The 21,415-nt window shown below is 43.3% G+C and overlaps 1 protein-coding gene across 2 annotated transcripts in view; it reads right to left on the bottom strand.

Annotated features, from left to right (window-relative positions):
• Window positions 1-11,558: 11,558 nt before the first annotated feature.
• LOC106581330 (pleckstrin homology domain-containing family F member 2) overlaps window positions 11,559-21,415 on the bottom strand; it is a 29,800-nt gene continuing 19,943 nt past the window's right edge. For both annotated transcript variants that reach the window (XM_014163331.3, XM_014163322.3), the window contains one exon: window positions 11,559-15,154. In XM_014163331.3, coding sequence (XP_014018806.1) covers window positions 14,397-15,143 — 747 coding nt within the window. In that variant the 5' untranslated portion in view covers window positions 15,144-15,154 and the 3' untranslated portion in view covers window positions 11,559-14,396. The remainder of the gene's footprint in view (window positions 15,155-21,415) is intronic.

Genomic DNA, 21,415 nt, shown 5'->3' with positions numbered 1-21,415 from the left:
TCTCCGTTCTCTCACCAAGAAAATATCTCAGACTACCATTGCAACTGCTTCAGTTGAATCTTGCCCCCTGGTGGACCAGGGAAGGTGAGTGTGTGCTTGATCCAGGACATTGTACAAGAGTTATGGGAGTTTAGGTGTAAGATGGAATCGAGAGCAGCCTCTTTGTTTTAAATACCCTTGGCTGCTTAAATAAGCTACAGTAGCTTCATGCAAAAGCACTGCTTGACTTGGATTGAAATAGGTGCCGGTACTCATTTTTAGTGCCGGTACTGTTTACATTTAGGTGCAGGAGCTCCACAATATATTTGAGCTAATTTTTTATAAAAGGAACAGGAGTTTAAGCAGTAGAAAATGTGAGGAGCCGGTACTCAGCTCCGGTGAGCTCCTGCCCAAGTCGAGCACTGTGCAAAACTAACACAAATCAATAGTCAACTGCCATAGAGAGCCGACAATCAATGAGACAGAATGTCTCAAACTATAAAAATAGACCAATCTGCAAGGCTGTCTATGTTGATTAGATCCCTTGAGTGTGTGAGTAGGGTGAGTCTGCGAGTGTGTAAGATTGAGAATGTGAGAATAGAAACATGTATAAGACTACCAGTCTGTTTCTGCTTTCAACAATATATCAGTTATTTGTTGCTCTGCTAAACAAGCAGGGCAACAAGTTGGCTGAGGCAGAAACAGACTGTGTAACCAGACTGGCTTAAGATTTTGTATGACACTAAAACAATATTAAGTGTCACACAGACAACATGTGTTTTCACAGGAAAGGGAAGAGTTGTGTGTTGTCTCACCGGCAAGCCGTCAGATTTGCGGGTCCCTGCATAGACAGAGCCTTAGCCCCCTTTCCCCAGCGATGCCCCCTTTACATACAGCTTTTCCAGCCAGGCTGAAACGAAACAACGCTATGAAAATGAATTCCCTCCTGATGGAACCAGAAATTATTTCTGAATCTGTTTGGTGGTCACTTTTACCATTGCGGTGGCGTTTAGTGGCTTTAGGGCGGGAAGTGGAGGGGCAGTCACCCTTTGCCCCCACCAAGCACAGTGGCCAGGGGCCTTGAGTCTGGACCATGGCCTACAGGCTACATCCAACCCCCTCTGCCTGGGCCCCAGGCCCTGGAGGTCACAGCGTTGCATCTCTGGCTAACGTTCCCTGGATGCCGCCACAGGACCATGGGTGCAGGGGGAGCCGGCACAGCAAATAGCTCCTGAAAAGCCTTTGGCTCCTTGGACCTGCTACATTCTAATTTGGGGGAAGCAGTTTTGGCGTTGTGAAACCCAGACCTTTTCCTCTTCCGCCTCCATTCAGACCCCAACCCTGGTCAGAGCTGTTGGAGGTTATAGGGAGAACAGAGAGGGGCAATCAGTTAAAGATAACCTCCTTTTAAACATATTTAAATATTAGGTTCAGTTTTTTGATAATAACAAGGTCAATGTAGTTTGATTCTAAAATGTATTCTGTCATTTCCATCCCTTCTTCCATATACCCATTTATAATGTAGCCTAAATGTATTTATCTAGCCTACTTTACAAGACTAGGTAGGCACCTAGGCTACTTTTATTTTTGTTACCTGGAGAGAGAACTTCCTGGGAGCTACGGGTAATCATGGTTGAATTCTATCCTCTTATATCAGTCATGATTTTAGGTAGGCTGAAACGGATATCAAACCAGATATTTGCGTCTGACAGATTGTCACATGGCCTTAAACACTCTTGCTCTGACGTAATGTACAGTGACAATTATCAGGTGCCATGATGTAAAACAAAGAGTCGCGCGCGCCAGGTGTCCCACACCTGTTGCAAGCAATGACCGCCTGCTTTACGAGTTCAATTGTGCCTGTACATGGAAAACCCCAAAGAGGGCGCTATTAGTTCTTTCAAAGTCGCCTTAAATTGTTGCTTTTACCTGAGATTCCTGATATAACCCATTCCTCCATTTCATGGGTTAGAAATGAAGAGAAAGGTTCAAAGCCAAGATAAAAGCAGCCCTACTTTGCATTTTGTGACATCATATGCTAACAATATGCTAACAACAAAATCTTCACACCCCTACAACTGTTTTTGAAATCTTGGTCCATGGAGAGTGGAGACCCACAGAGAGTGCAGGCTTTTGTTTGAACCCATACCAACTGATCAAACTATAGCTGATCAACAACAAACCCTTGACTAATTTAATCAGCTACAAAAATACTAATATGACCTAACACTGTACAGTCAAGGTTTTCATCATCACTAGGTCTACTTGATCTCACATTTTGGTAAAAAATGTTTGTTAATTCAGTGTTTTTGAGAAAAAGACCCCTAAGCGCTCTGAATCCACAACAAATAGGTTAGGTATGCATTTTCTGGTCAGTAGCCATACCTTTAAAACTCTGCATAAACACCCAATGAGAAAACATTTTAGAAAATTGCCCAAATATCAATTTGCACTTTGTTGGCAACGACACTCAGATGAGATTGAAAGAAAGCAGTGGAGTGAGATTAATGTCAGCTGTGTGTCTATTTGTGGACAGAGGCAACTGTGATTTACTCCCTCCAAACACAGTTCAAACTGTTTTCCACCCTCCAAACGATCTAAATATAAAGTGAGGAGGAGGTAAAACTGCTATGTTGTTCTTAGTAATAAGTGGTTATCATACACTATATATACAAAAGTATTCGGAAACCCCTTCAAATTAGTAGATTTGGCTAGTTCAGCCACACCCATTGCTGACAGGTGTATAAAATCGAGCACACGGCCATGCAATCACCATAGACAAACATTGGCAGTAGAATGGCCTTTCTGAAGATCTCAGTGACATTCAACAGATGCCACCTTTCCAACAAGTCAGTTCATCAAATTTCTGCCCTGCTAGAGCTGCCCCGGTCAACTGTAAGCGCTGTTGTGAAGTGGAAACGTCTTGGAGCAACAACGGCTCAGCCGCAAAGTGGTAGGCAAAACAGGCTCACAGAACGGGACCACCAAGTGCTGAAGTAGGTAAAAATCATCTGTCCTCGGTTGTAACACTCACTACAGAGTTCCAAACTGCCTCTGGAAGCAACGTCAGCACAAGACCTGTTCGTTGGGAGCTTCATGAAATGGGTTTCCATGGCCGAGCAGCCACACCCAATGCATAGTGGAGGAATAATGTCTGGGGCTGTATTTCATGGTTTGGGCTAGGCCTCTTAGTTCCAGTGAAGGGAAATGTTAACGCTACAGCATACAATGACATTCTACACAATTCTGTGCTTCCAACTTTGTGGCCACAGTTTGGGGAAGGCCCTTTCCTGTTTCAGCATGACAATGCCCACGTGCACAAAGCGAGGTCCATACAGAAATGGTTTGGCAAGATCGGTGTGGAAGAACTCCGTATTAATGCCCATGATTTTGGAATGAGATGTTCAACGAGCCATTGTCCACATACTTTTGGTCATGTAGTGTACCTTCACTAGACTGGAAGTAATTTCTCTCTAACAGACACACGTCTGAAAAGTGTGAACGTTTAGCAACTTATAACACCACATAAGGAGTGGATGGAAAATTGATTACCACAAAATCTGTAATGCTGGGGGTGAGTACTGTAAAGAGATGCACAATGTCCTACTCCTACACATTAAAACAGTAATTCTCTATTGTACATGACAGATAATGGTGTCTGTTCTGCCCAATAAATGTATATAAATGCTCTTTAACAGAGTTCGTGTTAAACTGTTTTCCTAGTACAATTTTTGTATATATTTTAGGGAGCGTCGGGGTGCGTGAGAGTTATTTAAGGCAGGGCTCTCCAACCCTGTTCCTGGAGAGCTACGGTCCTGTAGGTTTCCACTCCAACCCTAATCTAGCACACCTGATTCTAATAATTAGCTGGTTGATAAACTAAACCAGGTTAGTTACAATTGGGGTTGGAGCAAAAACCTACAGGAGGGTAGCTCTCCAGGAACATGGTTGGAGAGCCCTGATTTAAGGTACTCTTCAAAGAGGTAGGGTTTCAGACGTTTTCTAAAGATAGGCAGGGACTCCACTGTCCTGACTTTAGGGGGAAGCTGGTTCCACCATTTGGGTGCCAGGACAGAGAAGAGCTTTGAATGGGCTGAGTGGGTGCTGGCCTCCCGCAGGGGTGGGAGGGCCAAGAGACCAGAGGTGGCAGAACGGAGTGCTAGGGTTGGGATTTAGGGTTTGAGCATAGCCTGGAGGTAAGGAGGTGCAGTTCCCCTTGCTGCTCCGTAGGCAAGCACTAGGGTCTTGAAGATGATGCGAGCTTCGACTGGAAGCCAGTCGTGTGTGCGGAAGAGCGGGGTGACATGGGAGAACATAGGACTGTTGAGCACCATGCGGGCTTTGGCATTCTGGATAAGTTGCAGGGGTTTGATGGCACAAGCGGGGAGCCCAGCCAACAGAGAGTTGCAGTAGTCTAGATGACAAGTGCCTGGATTAGGACCTGCGGCGCTTCCTGTGTGAGGAAAGGTTGTAGTCTACAAATGTAGCGCATGAACCTGCAGGAGCGAGTCATTGCTTTGATGTTTGCAGAGAATGACAAGCTGTTGTCCAGTGTCACGCCAAGGTTCTTTGCATTCTTGGAGGGGGACACCGTGGAGGTGTCAACCGTGATGGAGAGGTCTTGTAGCGAGCAGGCCTTTCCCGAGAGGAAGAGCAGCTTTGTTTTGTTGAGGTTGAGCTTGAGGTGGTGGGTGCTCAAACCCTACTCATCTCTGCCAGGCACACAGAGATGAGTGTTGCAAGGATTATAACAGATGAGAGTCAGCTTTGGCAGAGCGGAGAGCCTTGGTGGCACAGAGGGGAGCAGTCTCAGTTGAGTGAGCCTCCTTGAAGCCTGACTGGTTAGGGTCAAGAAAATCGATCTGAGAGAGATAACGAGAGAGTTGGTCAGAGACGGCACGCTCAAGTGTTTTGGAAAGAAAAGAAAGCAGGGATACCAATCTGTCGTTTTTGACGTCAGAGGGGTCGAGTGTTGGTTGTTGAGAAGGGGAGTGACTCTGGCCATCTTTAAGTCAGAGGGGACGCATCCAGTGGTCAGGGATGAGTTGATGAGGGAAGTGAGAAGGTCTCCAGAGATGGTCTGAAGAAAGGAGGAGGGGATGTGGTCAAGTGGGCAGGTTGAGCAGGCTGGGAGGAAAGGGGACAGTGAGAGTCATAGGATGCAGAAAGGGAGGATAATAGGGTTGAAGAGGCAGTCAGAAAACAGGAGGGAGAAGGATTTAGAAGGAAGGAAGGATAGGATAGAAGAGGAGAGAGTAGCGTGAGAGAGAGTGAAGATTGCGGCGGTGCATGACATCTGACCACCAAGGGGAAAAAAGTAGTGATCAGAGGCATCGATTGGGGTTAGTAGGCTAACAGCCTCTAGTGAAGATGAGGTCAAGCGTATTGCCTGCCTTGTGAGTGGGAGGTGAATGGGAAAGGGTGAAGTCAAAAGAGGAAAGGAGTGAAAAGAAAGAGGTGGAAAGAAATTAATTGAAGTCAGGCGTGAGGAGGTTAAAGTCACCCAGTACGATGAGTGGTGAGTCTGCGTTGGTAAATTAGCTTATCAAGGTGTCAAGCTTATTGAGGAATTCTCAAAGGGCGACTGGTGGGCAATAGATAACAATGTTAAGTTGAGTGGACAAGTGACACTGACAGCATGGAATTCAAATGAGATAGACGAGAGAGGGGGAAGAGAGAATCTCCACTTAGGAGAAATGAGTAGCCCTGTGCCACCACCGCGACGACCTGATGCTCTCGGACTATGTGAGAACACAGTCAGATGACGAGAGAGCAGCTGAAGTAGCAGTGTTTTCTGGGGAAATCCATGTCTCCGTCAGGGCCAAAAAAGTGAAGGGACTGCAGATTGGCAGTTCCAAACTCTGCCAGAGACTAGGAATTCAACATGGGTTGTGCACACAGGGCACACTAAATTAGAAGGGTTGCAGCCACGGGGTTTGGAGCATCTGTAAAACCTGTGAACTGGGAAACCCAAAGCTACAAAAAAGCCAAATGAGATGAGAAAAAGATACTCAAATGAGAGTGGCAGGAGCCTTCCTCGCTTTCCTTCCTCAAATAACTCTGCAGAACGACTCGGCAAAATGTCTTTGCTTCGGCGACATCTCCGCTTACAGCTGCCGCTGAAGTAGTCCCTTAACACTGTACTGTGACTCATCTCTACCCATAGAGGCAGACCAGTCACTCGCTCTGAATCTCACTTCATCCACAATTGTTCCGAATGGACGTCAAATATCTTCCTTCGTTCAAGTCCACCTCATTCCGTCAACCAAAATAAGGTTTTGATGCTTTTCTCTATTTTTGGATGTAGACGAGTTCTGTCATCCAATTGCATGACACTCAGTCATTTTCAGAAGGCCTTTCTAAACCATGCTTTCAGTCAGTAATTACAGTATGCCATTTAAAATAAACAACAGTATTTGAAAAATGTGTGAACTATGGTGAAGTTATGTGAACATGTGTAGTGTGTGTGTGTATATATATATATATATATGTGTATATATATATATATATATATATATATATATATATATATATATATATATATATATATACATACACATATATATATATATATATATATATATATATATATACATACATACATAAGGCAAAAAAATTCCCCACTTCTAAAGGAAGAATATTGAACAATTCTTTATTTCAACATTCAACAGGGTACTAAATACTGTAATTTGCATCCTCTCATGTTCAATCAAATAAGAAGACTACTTCTGTTCCTCCAACCATCACAGTCAGTCCAATCTGCAAGTTTATCACTGGGCTGGTTTTCCAGATTGATCCAGACTAGGTGTCTGATTCACTCTCCCACAGAGAAATGACAAATGTAACATAGAATGGTTATTAGCAACACAGCCAGGCAGGTAGGGTGACAAATAGGCTGTGGTGCAGTATTATTGTTTTTCTCATGCTGAGTTATTGGACATAGCTAATGGTCAGTGTGTCATCTCGTCACACCAAAGACTTTCAAACCATGTCGATAGCTATGGGGGTGGTAAGTATGTGTGTACATGATGTACTGTACATACATTGGCGTTTTTTTGTTGAGTGCAGTGCATCATAAATGCTTCCAGCAACATGGAATGAGTCATCCCCTGGACAAAGATTACTGAAGATGCACGATAAATCAAATATAATTTTCTTGAAACCTTTGTCAAAACGACCTAATTGCATTTGGTAACTATTGCCAAGTTTGACACTGGAAGAGAAACTAACCAAATAGCTTTCATTTACTCAAGCCAACCTAGTATTATTTTCACCTGTTTGGTACATGAACCTTTGCTGTGGTGTTGTGTGGCTCTAGTCTTGGACTGCATATCTTATAACCTTATATCTTTCCTCTGCCCTTGATGACTAAACCTTGCAGAATGGAAAGTACTGGATAGGCAAAAGCAGCAGCCCTACCTTCCAACGTGAAAGAGCTTGGTTAAGGCCAGATTGACAAGGTCACAGTTTTTGGAATGGTACTCAGCCCTGGCTTGATATCAGACTCAGGGTTTTCCCCTAACTAAATGTATTTTCTACCGCCACGGGGCTTCTGGTTTGAACAGGAAAGCCACTTGAACCACTCGAGGGCTGGGTGGATGTCAACAGACTGATTTCCATGAGGCACAAGGTCGTAATTTGCTATAATTGGAGAAAGTTATAGAAGACGTGTCTATATAATCTAATGAGACATTTCATTAATGAGTCAATTATTGGTTTGAATAGTTTTGCATATTTACACAGATACCCTTTTCAACGGTAACACATTCATATACTACCTACGACATTGACAAGCAATTTACAAAAGCACTTTTACCACAAATCATTATCATCTCCCTCTAAAACAGCTGGACTGCGGACAGGAATGGACAGGACTGCTAAGTCTGGCTGTTTACTTAAATAAATTATTCCGTGACGCATTTCCCACCACAACCAAAACCACTTTGAGACCTCAGGTATAGTGTTTAATATTGCCTCCGACAGAATGCCCAAGGGAGGTGTAGGTGTGTGATTTCGTAACCAACTAATATCCTGTCCCATGGGTGTCATTGAATACACATGATTAAATCTCCAGTACGCCCACAACTGGGGCATATTCATTACATCAATTCTGTTGCAAACGTTTCTTAAACGGAATGAAACGGGGAGGGACCTACCTGAATTTGTCCAATAGAAACTCTCGTTTTCATTGCAAAACACAACTGTTTGGACTAATTATTACACCCCTGATGTTCTCCGCTATTGATCATGAATCCTTTGACAATGAGATTGACGTGGTTGCACCATACACAAACACAGACTCCTTCAGTCTGAAGGGCCTGCAGAAGGTCTGGGCCCAGAACTTGGCCCAAACTCATTTGAAATGTAGCAGATCCAGGAAGACAACAATGTATGTGCATTTCTCTTGTGCTTTTGTCAAAAATGTGTCCTTTATACACACTGTACAAGGCCAAAATACTGTATAGTCATTATACATGATGCCAAAGCTTTGTTACGTTGGTGGCAGAAGTGGAAGTGTGACCATGACAACCATCACTCCTGAAGTCCTATGAAGGACTAGTTAGTGAGTCAGTGTTGACATGCTTTTCAATAGGGGAGGGTTGTGTAACAACTCTGCAACCCACCACCCAATGGATCCTGCTCCAGAACAGGTTCACAACCCTTTTGAGTCCCTACAGTACTATACTGTAGGTCAGGTCTCCATGATGATACTGATTGGTGTATCACGAAGCACGCACCACTACCTCACAACTCTCCATATACCGTTATACTACGGATCACATACCTCAGGAAGCACCCACAATGACTCACATGGATTACATGGCAAGTTGGTGATTAACACTCAGATGACGTAGGGTTTGTACAGAACTTCTGAAGAAGGGACTTTGGGTCAACAACAATTCTCACTTTCACCAACTGTTGCTGTGATGTTATTCTGACCACTCGACACAGAACAAGACCAGCGTAAACGATCACTTAGCCAAAGAGAACATTCTGTCTCTCTTCTGCACAATAGCTAAGTCAAGATTCTCTCTCTTTAGTTGTCTTGTTACTGTTGCTCACTGGAGCTAATTGACAAGGACGGGCAAAAGGGTGATTGTTGCTTGTGTGCTTCACACATCTTTGCACTCGTCAACAAGACATCCATTTAGTCAAATGTAATCTGTTAGACGGAGACAGAGCAACTCCTTGAAAGAGGAAGTTTAACTTTGAATTTGATTTACTGTATTTCTATAGAAATTATGGTGCCCCAATTATCTGCAACAGCTTCACTCTTGCTGATCCTGGCATTATCTTACCTCATTTGCACACACTGTATATAGACTTTTTCTGCTGTATTATTGACTGTATGTTTGTTCATTCCATGTGTAACTCTGTGTTGTTGTATGTGTCGAACTGCTTTTCTTTATCTTGGCTAGGTCGCAGTTGTAAATGAGAACTTGTTCTCAACTAGCCTACCTGGTTAAATAAAGGTGGGGGAAAAAATGTATTAATTTAAAAAAATTGTTCTCTAGGCCTCGTCTTTTGAAATGTATTTGACATACATTATTGAAGTGACTTTTGTGGGAACCCAACGGGCAACTTCCTCAAGTATGTTCATGCATTTCATATAACAGCCATCACTATTCAAACAATGCACCTCTGTTTCCCAATGCAGGGTAGTTCATAAGACTCCACCATGGAGAGACAAGGCAGGCTAATTGAGCACAGGTGTTACACACAACAGTAAGGTTATTAATACCTGTGGAGTGAAACAATGGGACTTTCTAGAATGAAACATGGAAGACATACAGCTGCTTTTCTACCTCCATTTGAATCAGTTTCTCATCACAAGTAGTATGAATAAGGTACTCTCAGACAGAAAATGAAAATGAGTTAATATAGCATTTTGTTGCACCCCTCAGTCAAAAAGAAAGTAGAAAAGAAGAACGCCAGGAGAAGGAATCCCAACCGTACTGAGTTCAGAACCGCTGCAAGAGGATGTATAGCATGTGTGGTGTAAACTGCCTAATACCCACCAGCCTCCTGTGGTAATGTCAGTTTCTGTTCTCAGTATGAACACTGTCCCTAGTAGAAGACTGCTGCAGTTACCTACATGCACCCAGTTTAAGCATCTGCCAGTAGGAAGCGCCCTGCAGCTTTTGAAGTTACAGCATCAGGACCAGCCATCGCTCCCATCTGTAAGAGAGCAGTCACACACACAAGCAGTTCTCACTTCTACACCAAACACCCCACTCAACGGTTGTCTGTGCATTTATTGCATGTTGTTCACAAAGTGGTCTAGCTTCCCCGCCGATCACACCCCCAACCTGACCTGAGCAAGTACATCTTACTTTCTTAGTAGCGTGTTAACCTGCCACTGGCAGCTAGCTTAATCGATACCGCTTTCCTCTTCCTCCACCCCATGAGTCTTTGGTTGCCGACCTGCCAGTCTTTAGAGGCCGGATGGACATCAGTCCTGATGGCTCCCAGTCTGATTGTCGGTTGTTTCCTCAGCTTGATGTCGTAGGTTTTAAGCAATCAATACTTATTTTTCTGAAGATGTTGTACACAGTTTTTGTTGCCATGTAGGGGCTGAATCCCCCCAGCTTGGACCATTAGGTTTGGTTGACCCCAGTCAATATCCTTGACATCATTTGAGTAAGAAAAATCTTAAGCAAGATGTGGTAGTTATACAAGTATGTACTGGTCTGATAAATTAGTCAAACTATTAATACCACAAAAATCGCAAGTATCAACGTACAAATGCTAAACCTGCCAAGTTTCTCAATGGGATTAAAAAAATATCTCAGTAAAAACTCAATAGCACTGAAACTTCTCCCAGACAGAGGTCAAAGTTCAACAGCGGGGGTCATAATCACAGCAAGAGCCAGGCTGAAGCCCTCTGCGGTTACCATGGGAAGTGTACAGTGGAGATTAGCCAGGGGCTGTAGTGAGCGGGATTTGGGCTGGATGGTGTATCGGAGGGATTTGGGCTGGATGGTGTATCGGAGGGATTTGGGGGCATTTAACCAACTTCAACCTGAACGTTTTGATAGACCCGTATCTGCGATGAGAGGGACAGTAAAATATTCCAGAATAAAACATTTAAAAAAATGCTTGGTGCATTTCTGAATGCTATTTTAAACCTGCCAAAATTCCTCAACATTGTGAAAGAATTGGTTACAGCTGCACAATGCAGAGCCACAAGGAATTCTGTGATGCTCGGAAAAGAAAGCAGTGGCTAATTAAATTCTACTACATAACTAAAAGTGACTTGATCATTAATGTTAAGATATGCACAAGGAAAACAAAATAACTTTTCTCACAATTTTTGGGGCTTCTCATTGAATCACTGGACAGAGCTTGAAAACTGCACTGAGAGCAGTTTGGCTGCTGGATTATGGCATGATTGTTATGAGCACTACAGGCCATGTGACTATCAGGCAGCCTATGAGGTCATGGAGCAGTCAGTTCTCAGCTCCCCGAGAAGACAGTCTCCACCACCTAGCAAGGTCCCTCTAAACGCCATGGTAAATAGTCATTCCCCTCTGAAGCCATGAGGACTTTTCCCAACAAGCCAAAGAAGACAAGACAGATTTTAGGCAATATGTTATTTATATTTTATACATTTCAATTCAGAGAAAATTAGTATCTAACGATGATATGCTGTATTACATTCAGGTTTAAGCCCTTTAAAGACGTTTTAAACGAGAATTTAAATGACAAGAAAAATCTAAATCTGAGAAGACAAAACGTCACCCGATAGCAATCGAGAGAACTTCAATTCCATGAGACTTGAGTGGTTAACAAACCACACCAGATAAACAGGCAAAGAAAACAAACTCAAAACAGTATGGTATGCTCTTTCAGAAATCTCACATTGTTCCCTCAGTTCTGTGTTCAGACATCATTTCTGCTTAATGGGTGTACAATGTTAAATCTCAGGTTGTGTAGGTCCCCCTAGCTCACTCTCCTGAGGTGATATCATACAGGAAATCCAGTCCTGTCAGTCTACGGTCTCAGGGGCACTGTAGCTCTTGTTTACGACCTCTCTCCAGAGAAAGAGAGTAAAGTGCTGGTGTTTAATCCGGTCCATACATGAAGACGAGACGAGCACAAGAGACCTGAAACAGCGGCATTTGTATAACTACATAGTATACTGTACAAAACAAACCCCAAACACTATACAAATATACAAAATCAACAGGATTAAAACAAAGTCATTTCAAAATATTCATGAAGTGAAAGAAGAAAAACAAATGTGTTGATTAAGGACACTACAGATTATGGTAGGATTCGCGTTAACATAGATATGCCCAATATCTATAAGTAGGATCAACAGCAAAACTTGCTTAAGTGAGTAATGATAAATCTTCAATAGAGTGAGTGATCTGCTTCTTCAACAATACAACCTGATAATCAGAGACAATGGGGTAGGAGATTTACATCGAAGCACTGTATGACGTCTCATGTCTTATTGCTTGCCAAAGAGATTGACTTTTATAGGGTTCTACAGTTACTTCTTAGAGAAGCTAAAAAAAGGAAAGAAAAATGATCCCTTTTGTTAGTTCTGTCACTCAAACACACTTCTCAGGATAAACGTTCCAGATTACACTGAAAGACTGCAAATTAGTTCAAGTCTATGCCACCTGTGAGCCTGACTGCTTAAGTGTAAAAACAAGTATCTTTAAAAGGAGAGACAGGATTCCCATGGAAACACAGGAAGATAAACTATGCCTAGACAAAGTGAATTAGATCTGTCTGGCCCAGAGGGTAAAACCTGAAATGGTTAGTGCATTTCACGTTCGCTTCACAGCGTGAAAAAGTGATGGTGGTTGCGGGTAGGTCATTGTTGGTCCTCCAACAAGCCTTTCACATGTCAGCTGACACAGACTGGCCATACCTTATAGGGAAGCTCAGTTGGAAGAGGGACAAGGGGGGGCAGGGATGGTCTCGGTTCCTCTGAGAGAAGTCGATGGTAGACACTTCCTGTACGTTATGCAATGATATCCCATTCTCTGTGGTCAGGCAAGTTCAGTTCAGCTTTATTTTCTGACAGGTCAGGATACCCTGGAACTTTGAGGGCAGGTTAGGAAGCAGTCACATACTGTGGAGACCACAGTAAGACAATGGGCTGATTTCCTGATTATCACAGGTCAAGTTTCTGCTCTCACAGCACGCGAGGCACTCAGTGGAAACTCCAGTCAGAAACTTGCCAAATACTCTAGATGAACCAAAACCCATCTCCAACACTGGACAGTACTTTATAAAGCATGACTGTATTTTTAGGTGCACGTTTTCTTCTCTGATTTAGTAAAAAATATCTGAAGTAAAGCCTTCTAGCGCATCTACACACACAGACACAATGATCACACAAACTTACAGCCATTATTCAGCTTAGGGTCATACTGACAGAACACAGCCTGAAAACAGAAGTTACAGTACTAGGGTCTACTCTGATGCAATACCTCAATAAAACAGACCTGCCCAGACAACTCACTTTCTCAGAAGGCACTGTGTGAAAATTAAGGTCTGTGTGAGGTCCATTTTTGGGATGATTGACTATGTGCATTTCAAATACATGCCATTACAAGCTAAGCTGTGGAGAAAAACTCCACTGTATGCTAAGACAAACACAGCTAGAGGAGCTTCACCATACAATTATAAAGCTTTAGCAGATTTGTCATAAGCAACTAACTACAAAAGACAAATCAACAGACAACAGATCAGACTGTTTACGTTTCTGGCTTTGATACTGTAATCACTTGAGAGGTTAGTTAAGGAGGGGTTATTTGTATTAGAAAATACTGAAGCAGTTACAAACCTAGGAAAAAAAGCACCTACAGGTATTTTACCTGAAATATTTAAAAGGGGTAGGTAAGACTATGTAAAGTGTGACTGAATGCTAATCGCTTCTCCCCACAGAAATATCAGCATTGAGGCATGTACACACACACCTCTTAAGGTTCATTGGTAAAAAAAATATTAAAAAAATACATTTTTATAAGGGGAAATGAAATCAAGAATGTAATAGAAGAGAGGATGACATTAGCAGAGAGGATAATGAGAGGTGCTACATTACTCCTAGCATCATTCGCTCCTGTAGTGAGGTCCACTGTTTAATGGAGAACAAAGAGGATGGACTGTGGAGCATGCCATACAGGAAGCAGCCATACTACAAATAGTGTGAGGGATATTTTTACCGAACTTACTACAATTCCCATCAGGCATTTCACTATATTATCATTAAAAAAAACATTTTTCAGCTAGAAGAAAAAAGAGAATGTTTCTTCATAACACTGCTGTCCAAAGAATTAATCTTCCTACGGTAATTTTAAGCTGTGGAGGGATAAAAAAATAAAAAAATTATTAGTGGAATATTGCTAATTGATTACTAAAAGGGGAAAGATGGATGGCTGTCAGGAGGGCCTTCCTTAGTCACTGCTGTCCTCCTCATCTTCGTCGTCCGACACGTTGTTGAACTTTGACCCTGACCGGCTGTAGGAGTCCGAGCGTGGGCCTAAGCCCATCCCCCCTCCTGCGGAGGCCAGCTGCAGGTAACAGAACTCACACACACGTACCGGCTTGGACGACTGGCTGGGCAGCAGGAACTTCTTGTCAGAGCACGGGCCACAAACCACATAACCGCACTTGCGGCAGTGGTGGCGGCGGCTGAGGGGCGTGAACTTGATCTTCTGGCAGCGCATGCAGAGGGTGGCCTCTGAGTCTGGTATCCAGACGGCGGCGTGCTCGCCAGTCGGCGCCTTGCCGCTCTTCTCCAACAGGTCGCCCACGCACTTGCCGATGTGGCTCATCCACTCTGACTTCTCGGTAGCGGTGGCGGCGTAGACAGCGAAGGACTTGGTGGGTGTCTTGATGAGCCAGCCGTTCCGCAGGTCGCCTTCGTCAGCCACCGTGTCGATGGTGACGCTCTCCAGCGGGATGATGTGCTGCTTGTTGTACTTCTTCTTCTGGATGACAATGTTGCCGTACACCAGGATGTCGTTGAACAGGAAGAACTGGCGCGCCTTGGGCTTCTTGCGACACAGCTTGGTGAGCACACCCTCACCGATGAGTACGCGGCCCGGTATGACCAGTGGCTGGCCCGCCGTGCCGAAGCAGCCCTCGACTACCTGGATCCGCTTGGAGTTGGCCTCGCTGTTTGCCAGCCGGTCCACCATCTTAGCCTCGCCTGGAGCAGACAGAGAGAAAACGATTGTGTTTTAATTTTGAGCAAATACCCCTTCAACGCTGCGATACAAAGATTGAAAGTGGAAAAAAGTGTAATCCAGTTCACTGTATTATAAGAATATGAAAAGCGATATAGGAAATATATGGCAGGCAATAGACGCGTTTCAATAGAGAACTTCTAGCAAAATGTCCATGGACTAGGCCTCTCATTCAGTCAGCTGCTTTATTAACTTAAGACTCACTCAAAAGGAGGATTTTTTGTTGTACATCCTACTCCAAAAAACATGAACATGTAATTATGTTATCTTCCTTTAAAATTCATCTGAAAATCAAGGACAGTTTCATTTTCTCTCAATGACATCACCAGACCATTCTATATTAACCCAAAAAGTAATTTAACTAGCGTAACGTAACTCTTAGCTAACAATTATTACATACATTTATAAGGTTGGCTAAAAGATAGTCAGAGGACTCAACATTGTATTTGTCCCATTATGGCAACTGTGAGAGCATGGGCAGCGCCATTGAGGCCATCTCCATTTTGAAGTAGTCAAATGTTCTTCCTCTACTACTTCTATGAGTTGGTAAACAAAGTGAAAGGGTGCTTATTGCCACCTGAAGTGTGCTGTTTGAACAGGTATACATTTACTGCCACCTGCAGTTATGGAATGTTTTCTCACAAGTATAATTCATTGACTGATCCCTCCTGATGACCTGGATGGAATTATGTGTTCCTTATGTGATACTTCCTTTACTCATAGGAAGTCCCACCCTGCGAACTACTTCAAAATGGTGAATGTCCTCAATAGCGCTGCCCATGCTAAAACGGACCCTTGAGCACTAGAATCCTCTCCCTCTCAATGGGTTGGCTACACTTCTAGGATTACAAATTACCTTGGAGGTTCTCGGACGAGCTGATGAAAATCTGAGGAAGATATGCAACTTGTAACTTGTCACTCTGATCTTAAAAGCGTATCTCGGCAGAAATATATATTTTTTTCAGTGGCGGCACCGCTGCTAAATGAATATAGGGGAAACACTGCTTCAAGGAACGATAAACACACACACACACACACACACAAATGGCAGCTTCATTAAATAGTACCCGCAAAATACCAGTCTCAACGTCAACAGTGAAAAGGCGACTCCAGGATGCTGGCCTTCTAGGCAGTTCCTCTGTCCAGAGTCTGGGCAAAAGAACATCTTAATCTTTTCTTTTTATTGGCCAGTCTGAGATACGGCTTTTTCTTTGCAAATCTACCTAGAAGGCCAGCATCCCGGAGTCGCCTCTTCACTGTTGACGTTGAGACTGGTGTTTTGCGGGTACTATTTAATGAAGCTGCCAGTTGAGGCATCTGTTTCTCAAACTAGATACTAATGTACTTGTCCTCTTGCTCAGTTGTGCACCGGGGCCTCCCACGCTTTCTATTCTGGTCAGAGACAGTTTGCGCTGTTGTGTGAAGAGAGTAGTACACAGCGTTGTATGAGATCTTCAGTTTCTTAGCAATTTCTCGCATGGAATAGCCTTCATTTCACAGAACAAGAATAGACTGACAAGTTTCAGAAGAAAGGTCTTTGTTTCTGGCCATTTTGAGCTTGTAATCAAACCCATAAATGCTGATGCACCAGATACTCAACTAGTCTAAAGACCAGTTTTATTGCTTCTTTAAACAACAACAGTTTTCAGCTGTGCTAACATAATTGCAAAATGGTTTTCTAATAATCAATTAGCCTTTTAAAATGATAATCTTGGATTAGCTAACAACGTGCCATTGGAACACAGGAGTGATGGTTGCTGACAATGGGCCTCTGTACGCCTATGTAGAAATTCCATTAAAAAAATGTTTTTAAAATCAGCCGTTTCCAGCTACAATAGTAATTTACAACATTAACATTGTCTACACGGTATTTCTGATCAATTTTATGTTATTTTAATGAACAAAAAATGTGCTTTTCTTTCAAAAACAAGGGCATTTCTAAGTGTCCCCAAACTTTTGAATGGTAGTTGTAGGTCAAAGGTAATTGATGAGAAAGATGAAGGGCTGTGTTTGCCCTGTGGGCCTGGGGATGGTACCTTGCAAGAGGGATGGACTTCAGTTGTTTGAAATGGTGATGCACACATGCGTCTGATGCATACGCTACTGAAGGCACATTATTTTTGATCACACAATCTCAAATCAAGCATACAGATCGCATACACATAGCCTACTCAACTAGGCCATCTCTTGATGTTGATACCAAGACAAATTCAAAACGTAGGTAAACACACCTCTGGCAGATCTCTAATATGGTGTGGTTCATAGCAACGCAATTTCACTCCAGGCCTGGCCCCACTGTTGCTGCTCTGGGATTGTGCTAATCAGCAGCAGAGGCTAAGACTAACATAAGCACTGCGGCGAGGCTACAGGCAGGGAGGGCACACGGGCTCACAGTGATCTGTGCATTAGCCACCTAGCCCAGAGAGGTAACACTATTGACAACAGGTGATATGGAGCCATGGAGTATAGGGCCGTATGTGCCCCTGCCTGGGGGGGACATTGCTTAGAGACATATTAGCCATGTTAGTGAGGCCTCACTGCAGTCCATCACAGTGCCATCCGTTTTGTCACCAAAGCCCCATACACTACCCACCATTGCGACCTGTACGCTCTCGTTGGTTGGCCCTCGCTTCATACTCATCGCCAAACCCACTGGCTACAGGTCATCTACAAGTCTCTGCTAGGTAAAGCCCCGCCTTATCTCAGCTCGCTGGTCACCATAGCAGCACCCACTCGTAGCACGCACTCCAGCAGGTATATCTCACTGGTCATCCCCAAAGCCAATTCCTCCTTTGGTCGTCTTTCCTTCCAGTTCTCTGCTGCCAATAACTGGAACGAACTGCAAAAATCTCTGAAGCTGGAGACTCATATCTCCCTCACTAGCTTTAAGCACCAGCTGTCAGAGCAGTTCACAGATCACTGCACCTGTACATAGATGGGCTGTTTACAGATGGGCTATGTACCTACCTCATCCCCATACTGTATTTATCTTGCTCCTTTGCACATTCATCTTCTGCACGTCTACCATTCCAGTGTTTAATTGCTATATTGTAATTACTTCGCCACCATGGCATATTTATTGCCTTAAGTTACCTCATTTGCACTCACTGTATATAGACTTTTTTTTTCTTCTACTGTATTATTGACTGTATGTGTTGTTCATTCCATGTGTAACTCTGTGTTGTATGTGTCTAACTGCTATGCTTTATCTTGGCCAGGTCGCAGTTGCAAATGAACTTGTTCTCAACTAGCCTACTTGGTTAAATAAAGGTGAAATAAAAATAAATAAAATAAATACTGCCATGACGACAGGCTTCAGCTGCAGTCAAGAGGCAGATGAGATCTAGAGCCGGGCCTGAGAAAGAAAGAAAAAGATGAAGGATTGTGTCAGGGAAATGAATCATAGGGAGTTAGGTTAAGAGAAAGATACAAGGCTGCTTGGTCTCTTCATTGGTACTTAATGCCCAATAGAAAGAGACAAGGCCTAAACCTTTCAACACGTCTGATTACAACAGATGATCTTGATCACGTTACACTGTCAAAAACAAATGCAATACTTTGCGGTGGTGAGGCTGCATGGCAGCATCAATTCAAACACCTACATGTAAATGGAAAAAGCATACGAGGGCGCTTTGACATTCAGCATTAAAGCGTGACACTCTGCGCCCACCAGGTTAGGCGTGGTCGTTTTCATCTGAAGGGCCCAACATGTTGGGACAAAACCAACTGCCAATCCTGGTTGTGACTGTGTGAACTACTGTGACTCACCTCTGCTTTGCAAAGTTAAACACAGAGTGGAGAGGGAGGCCTATGCCATTTCAGAGAAAAGTGCTTCGGAGTGAGGCTATAGATTTTGCATTAACTTTATACAGTAACAGGCCTAACATGTCTTAGGCCTTTAGTACATGTACTGCTTCAGTGGATTCAATACATTTAGTTCTGAAGATGCAGATTCCAGCTCTCACACAGCTCTCATCCAAAATAACAGCATAATGACCTACAAGACATCAGTATCACTTTCACGCCGCCTCCTCTTCAGTGTGACACGCAGTAAACAGATGGGGAAGACAGAAAAACATCTCATGTCCTTTCAGCTTAGCTTGGGTCATACACCACCTTCAGCACAATGGGTGAACCAGTGCACTGTCTGAAAGAGTACGCACATACGGACTGAATTAACTTGGACATTTTAATTCTATAGATGTACTGCCGCTGTCAAATAGGTTAGGGTACACAGGGTCCACTACCTAGTAATCTCGGAAATCCATAACTAAAATCCCACGAAATTGCATCAGATGCTCGATTAAGTTCTGGGGGCAGAGTAGCTAGAAAAGATACTAGAACGAGGAGGGGAAGCAGAGCTGTAGCTCCACCCCCCTCTCCTTGCAGGTTACAGGCAAGTTAATGGGCCAAATGTCCCCTCCCCTCTCTGAAATGTTAAAGATGAGCGCACCTGTGAAATCGTGATTTGTCCAAATGATCAGTGACGAAAGAAAATACGCACTGGAACAGGGTAATTACTCATTAGTCGTCGCATCAAACACGTGTGTATGTCCACGGAAGATTTAGTACTGTTATTAATAATGACAGATGAAAGACTTGATTTCAAGAGTTCTATCAAAACTCAAACAAAAATAACATAGCAAAGAACTACCTAGCCAAAACACATACAGGATAACCACCCCCCCTCACACAAACCTGGACTCCGGTCAGACACCACGCAACAGGTAGCAACAACACTTGGGTGTGTTTAAGTTTGTAATTTGCTGATTGGTTGCTCTCGTGCCTCTTGTCTCTGAGTGGACGTACAGGTTGGCAAATGGCAGACTCAGCAGGTTGGCAGGTGAGAGAATGTTGCCAGGTAGCAGAGGGTAGCAAGGTGGTGAATACACCTCTATCCCAACACCAGGTTGACTATGGGCTTCCCCATCACCAGCTGGTCCTTTCAAAACCTCAGAAGTTTTCCCTCCGCCATCAGCGACACCAGATCTTAGACAGATTGGGAAAAAGGATAACCTTTTACAGCGCACTCCTCATAGTTTTGGATGCTAGAGTAACAGGACTTAAGACTTCATTTTGAATGGCAGGGTTAGCGGACGCCAACACTTGTTGCTATAGCCTACCTCAGATTAAGGGAGAAGCAGTAGCTAAAGACAAACCCATGATTAATAGATTACGAGTAGTGATGCACCGATATGACATTTTTGGCTAATGCCGATATTTTCCTTGCCAAAGAAAACGATACCGATATTTAAAATTACTGTGGCCTTTTAAGCATTCTAGTACAGTTAAAAAGTTACACACAAGCAGCGATCTAAGGCACTGCATCTCAGTGCAAGAGGCGTCACTACAGTCCCTGGTTCGAATCCAGGCTGTATCACATCCGGCAGTGATTGGAAGTTCCATAGGGCGGCGCACAATTGGCCCAGCGTCGTCCGGGTTTGACCGGGGTAGGCTGTCATTGTAACTTAGAATTTGTTCTTGACTGACTTGCCTAGTTAAATAAAAAGGTTACACACACAGACACACACACAAAAAAGTTATTTTGTTGGTATTTACCTATGTCCCCATTTCTATGGAACGCCATTTGGGTCTTTGCGTGTCAAAAAATATACTATTTAAAACTATTTAATGTGTCAAATAAGTTTGTTGACCAATCAGGGCCTGAATATGACTGCACGTCACATAATAATTTAACGTGTTCATTCATTTTTTACGTAGTTATTACACATTGATTACACTATCACTCGTATTTCATATGTCACAACGACTCATCGATACGTATGCTATGATGCTGGTAAAGTTGTCTCGCGCACCTACAGTGCTGGTCATAAAAAAAAGCTAGCTAGCTCATGGATGCAAACAATGTTCAACGATAATCTGTTTCAGTAGCTATAGTTAGCTAGATAACTATATAGCTCGGTGTCATCTAAAATAACCCTAATTTATAAGACCGTTCTCATTTGATTAAATGGTGGTCGGATCCATCTATGTGAAGCTAGCCACAATAGCGGACTTCGCTGTTAGCCTTCAAAATAATAGTATAATTCTACTATTTGTATTCATTTGCATCACTGTCAATGACATGCTTTTATTTTTAAGGCAAACCGCAAATTCCACTATTGCGCGTAATCCTTATTGTTGCTAGCTTCACAACACATAACCCGGTCCTGTCGAGCCGATAAAGCTAGCTGGCTGCTTATAAAGTTAACCCTGTTGCCCAA

Source organism: Salmo salar, chromosome 02 (genome assembly GCF_965601325.2).
Source record: "Salmo salar chromosome 02, fSalSal1, whole genome shotgun sequence".
Lineage (NCBI taxonomy): Eukaryota > Metazoa > Chordata > Actinopteri > Salmoniformes > Salmonidae > Salmo > Salmo salar.
The sequence above is the reverse complement of the archived record's forward strand: the minus strand, read 5'-3'. Positions and strand labels throughout refer to the sequence as shown.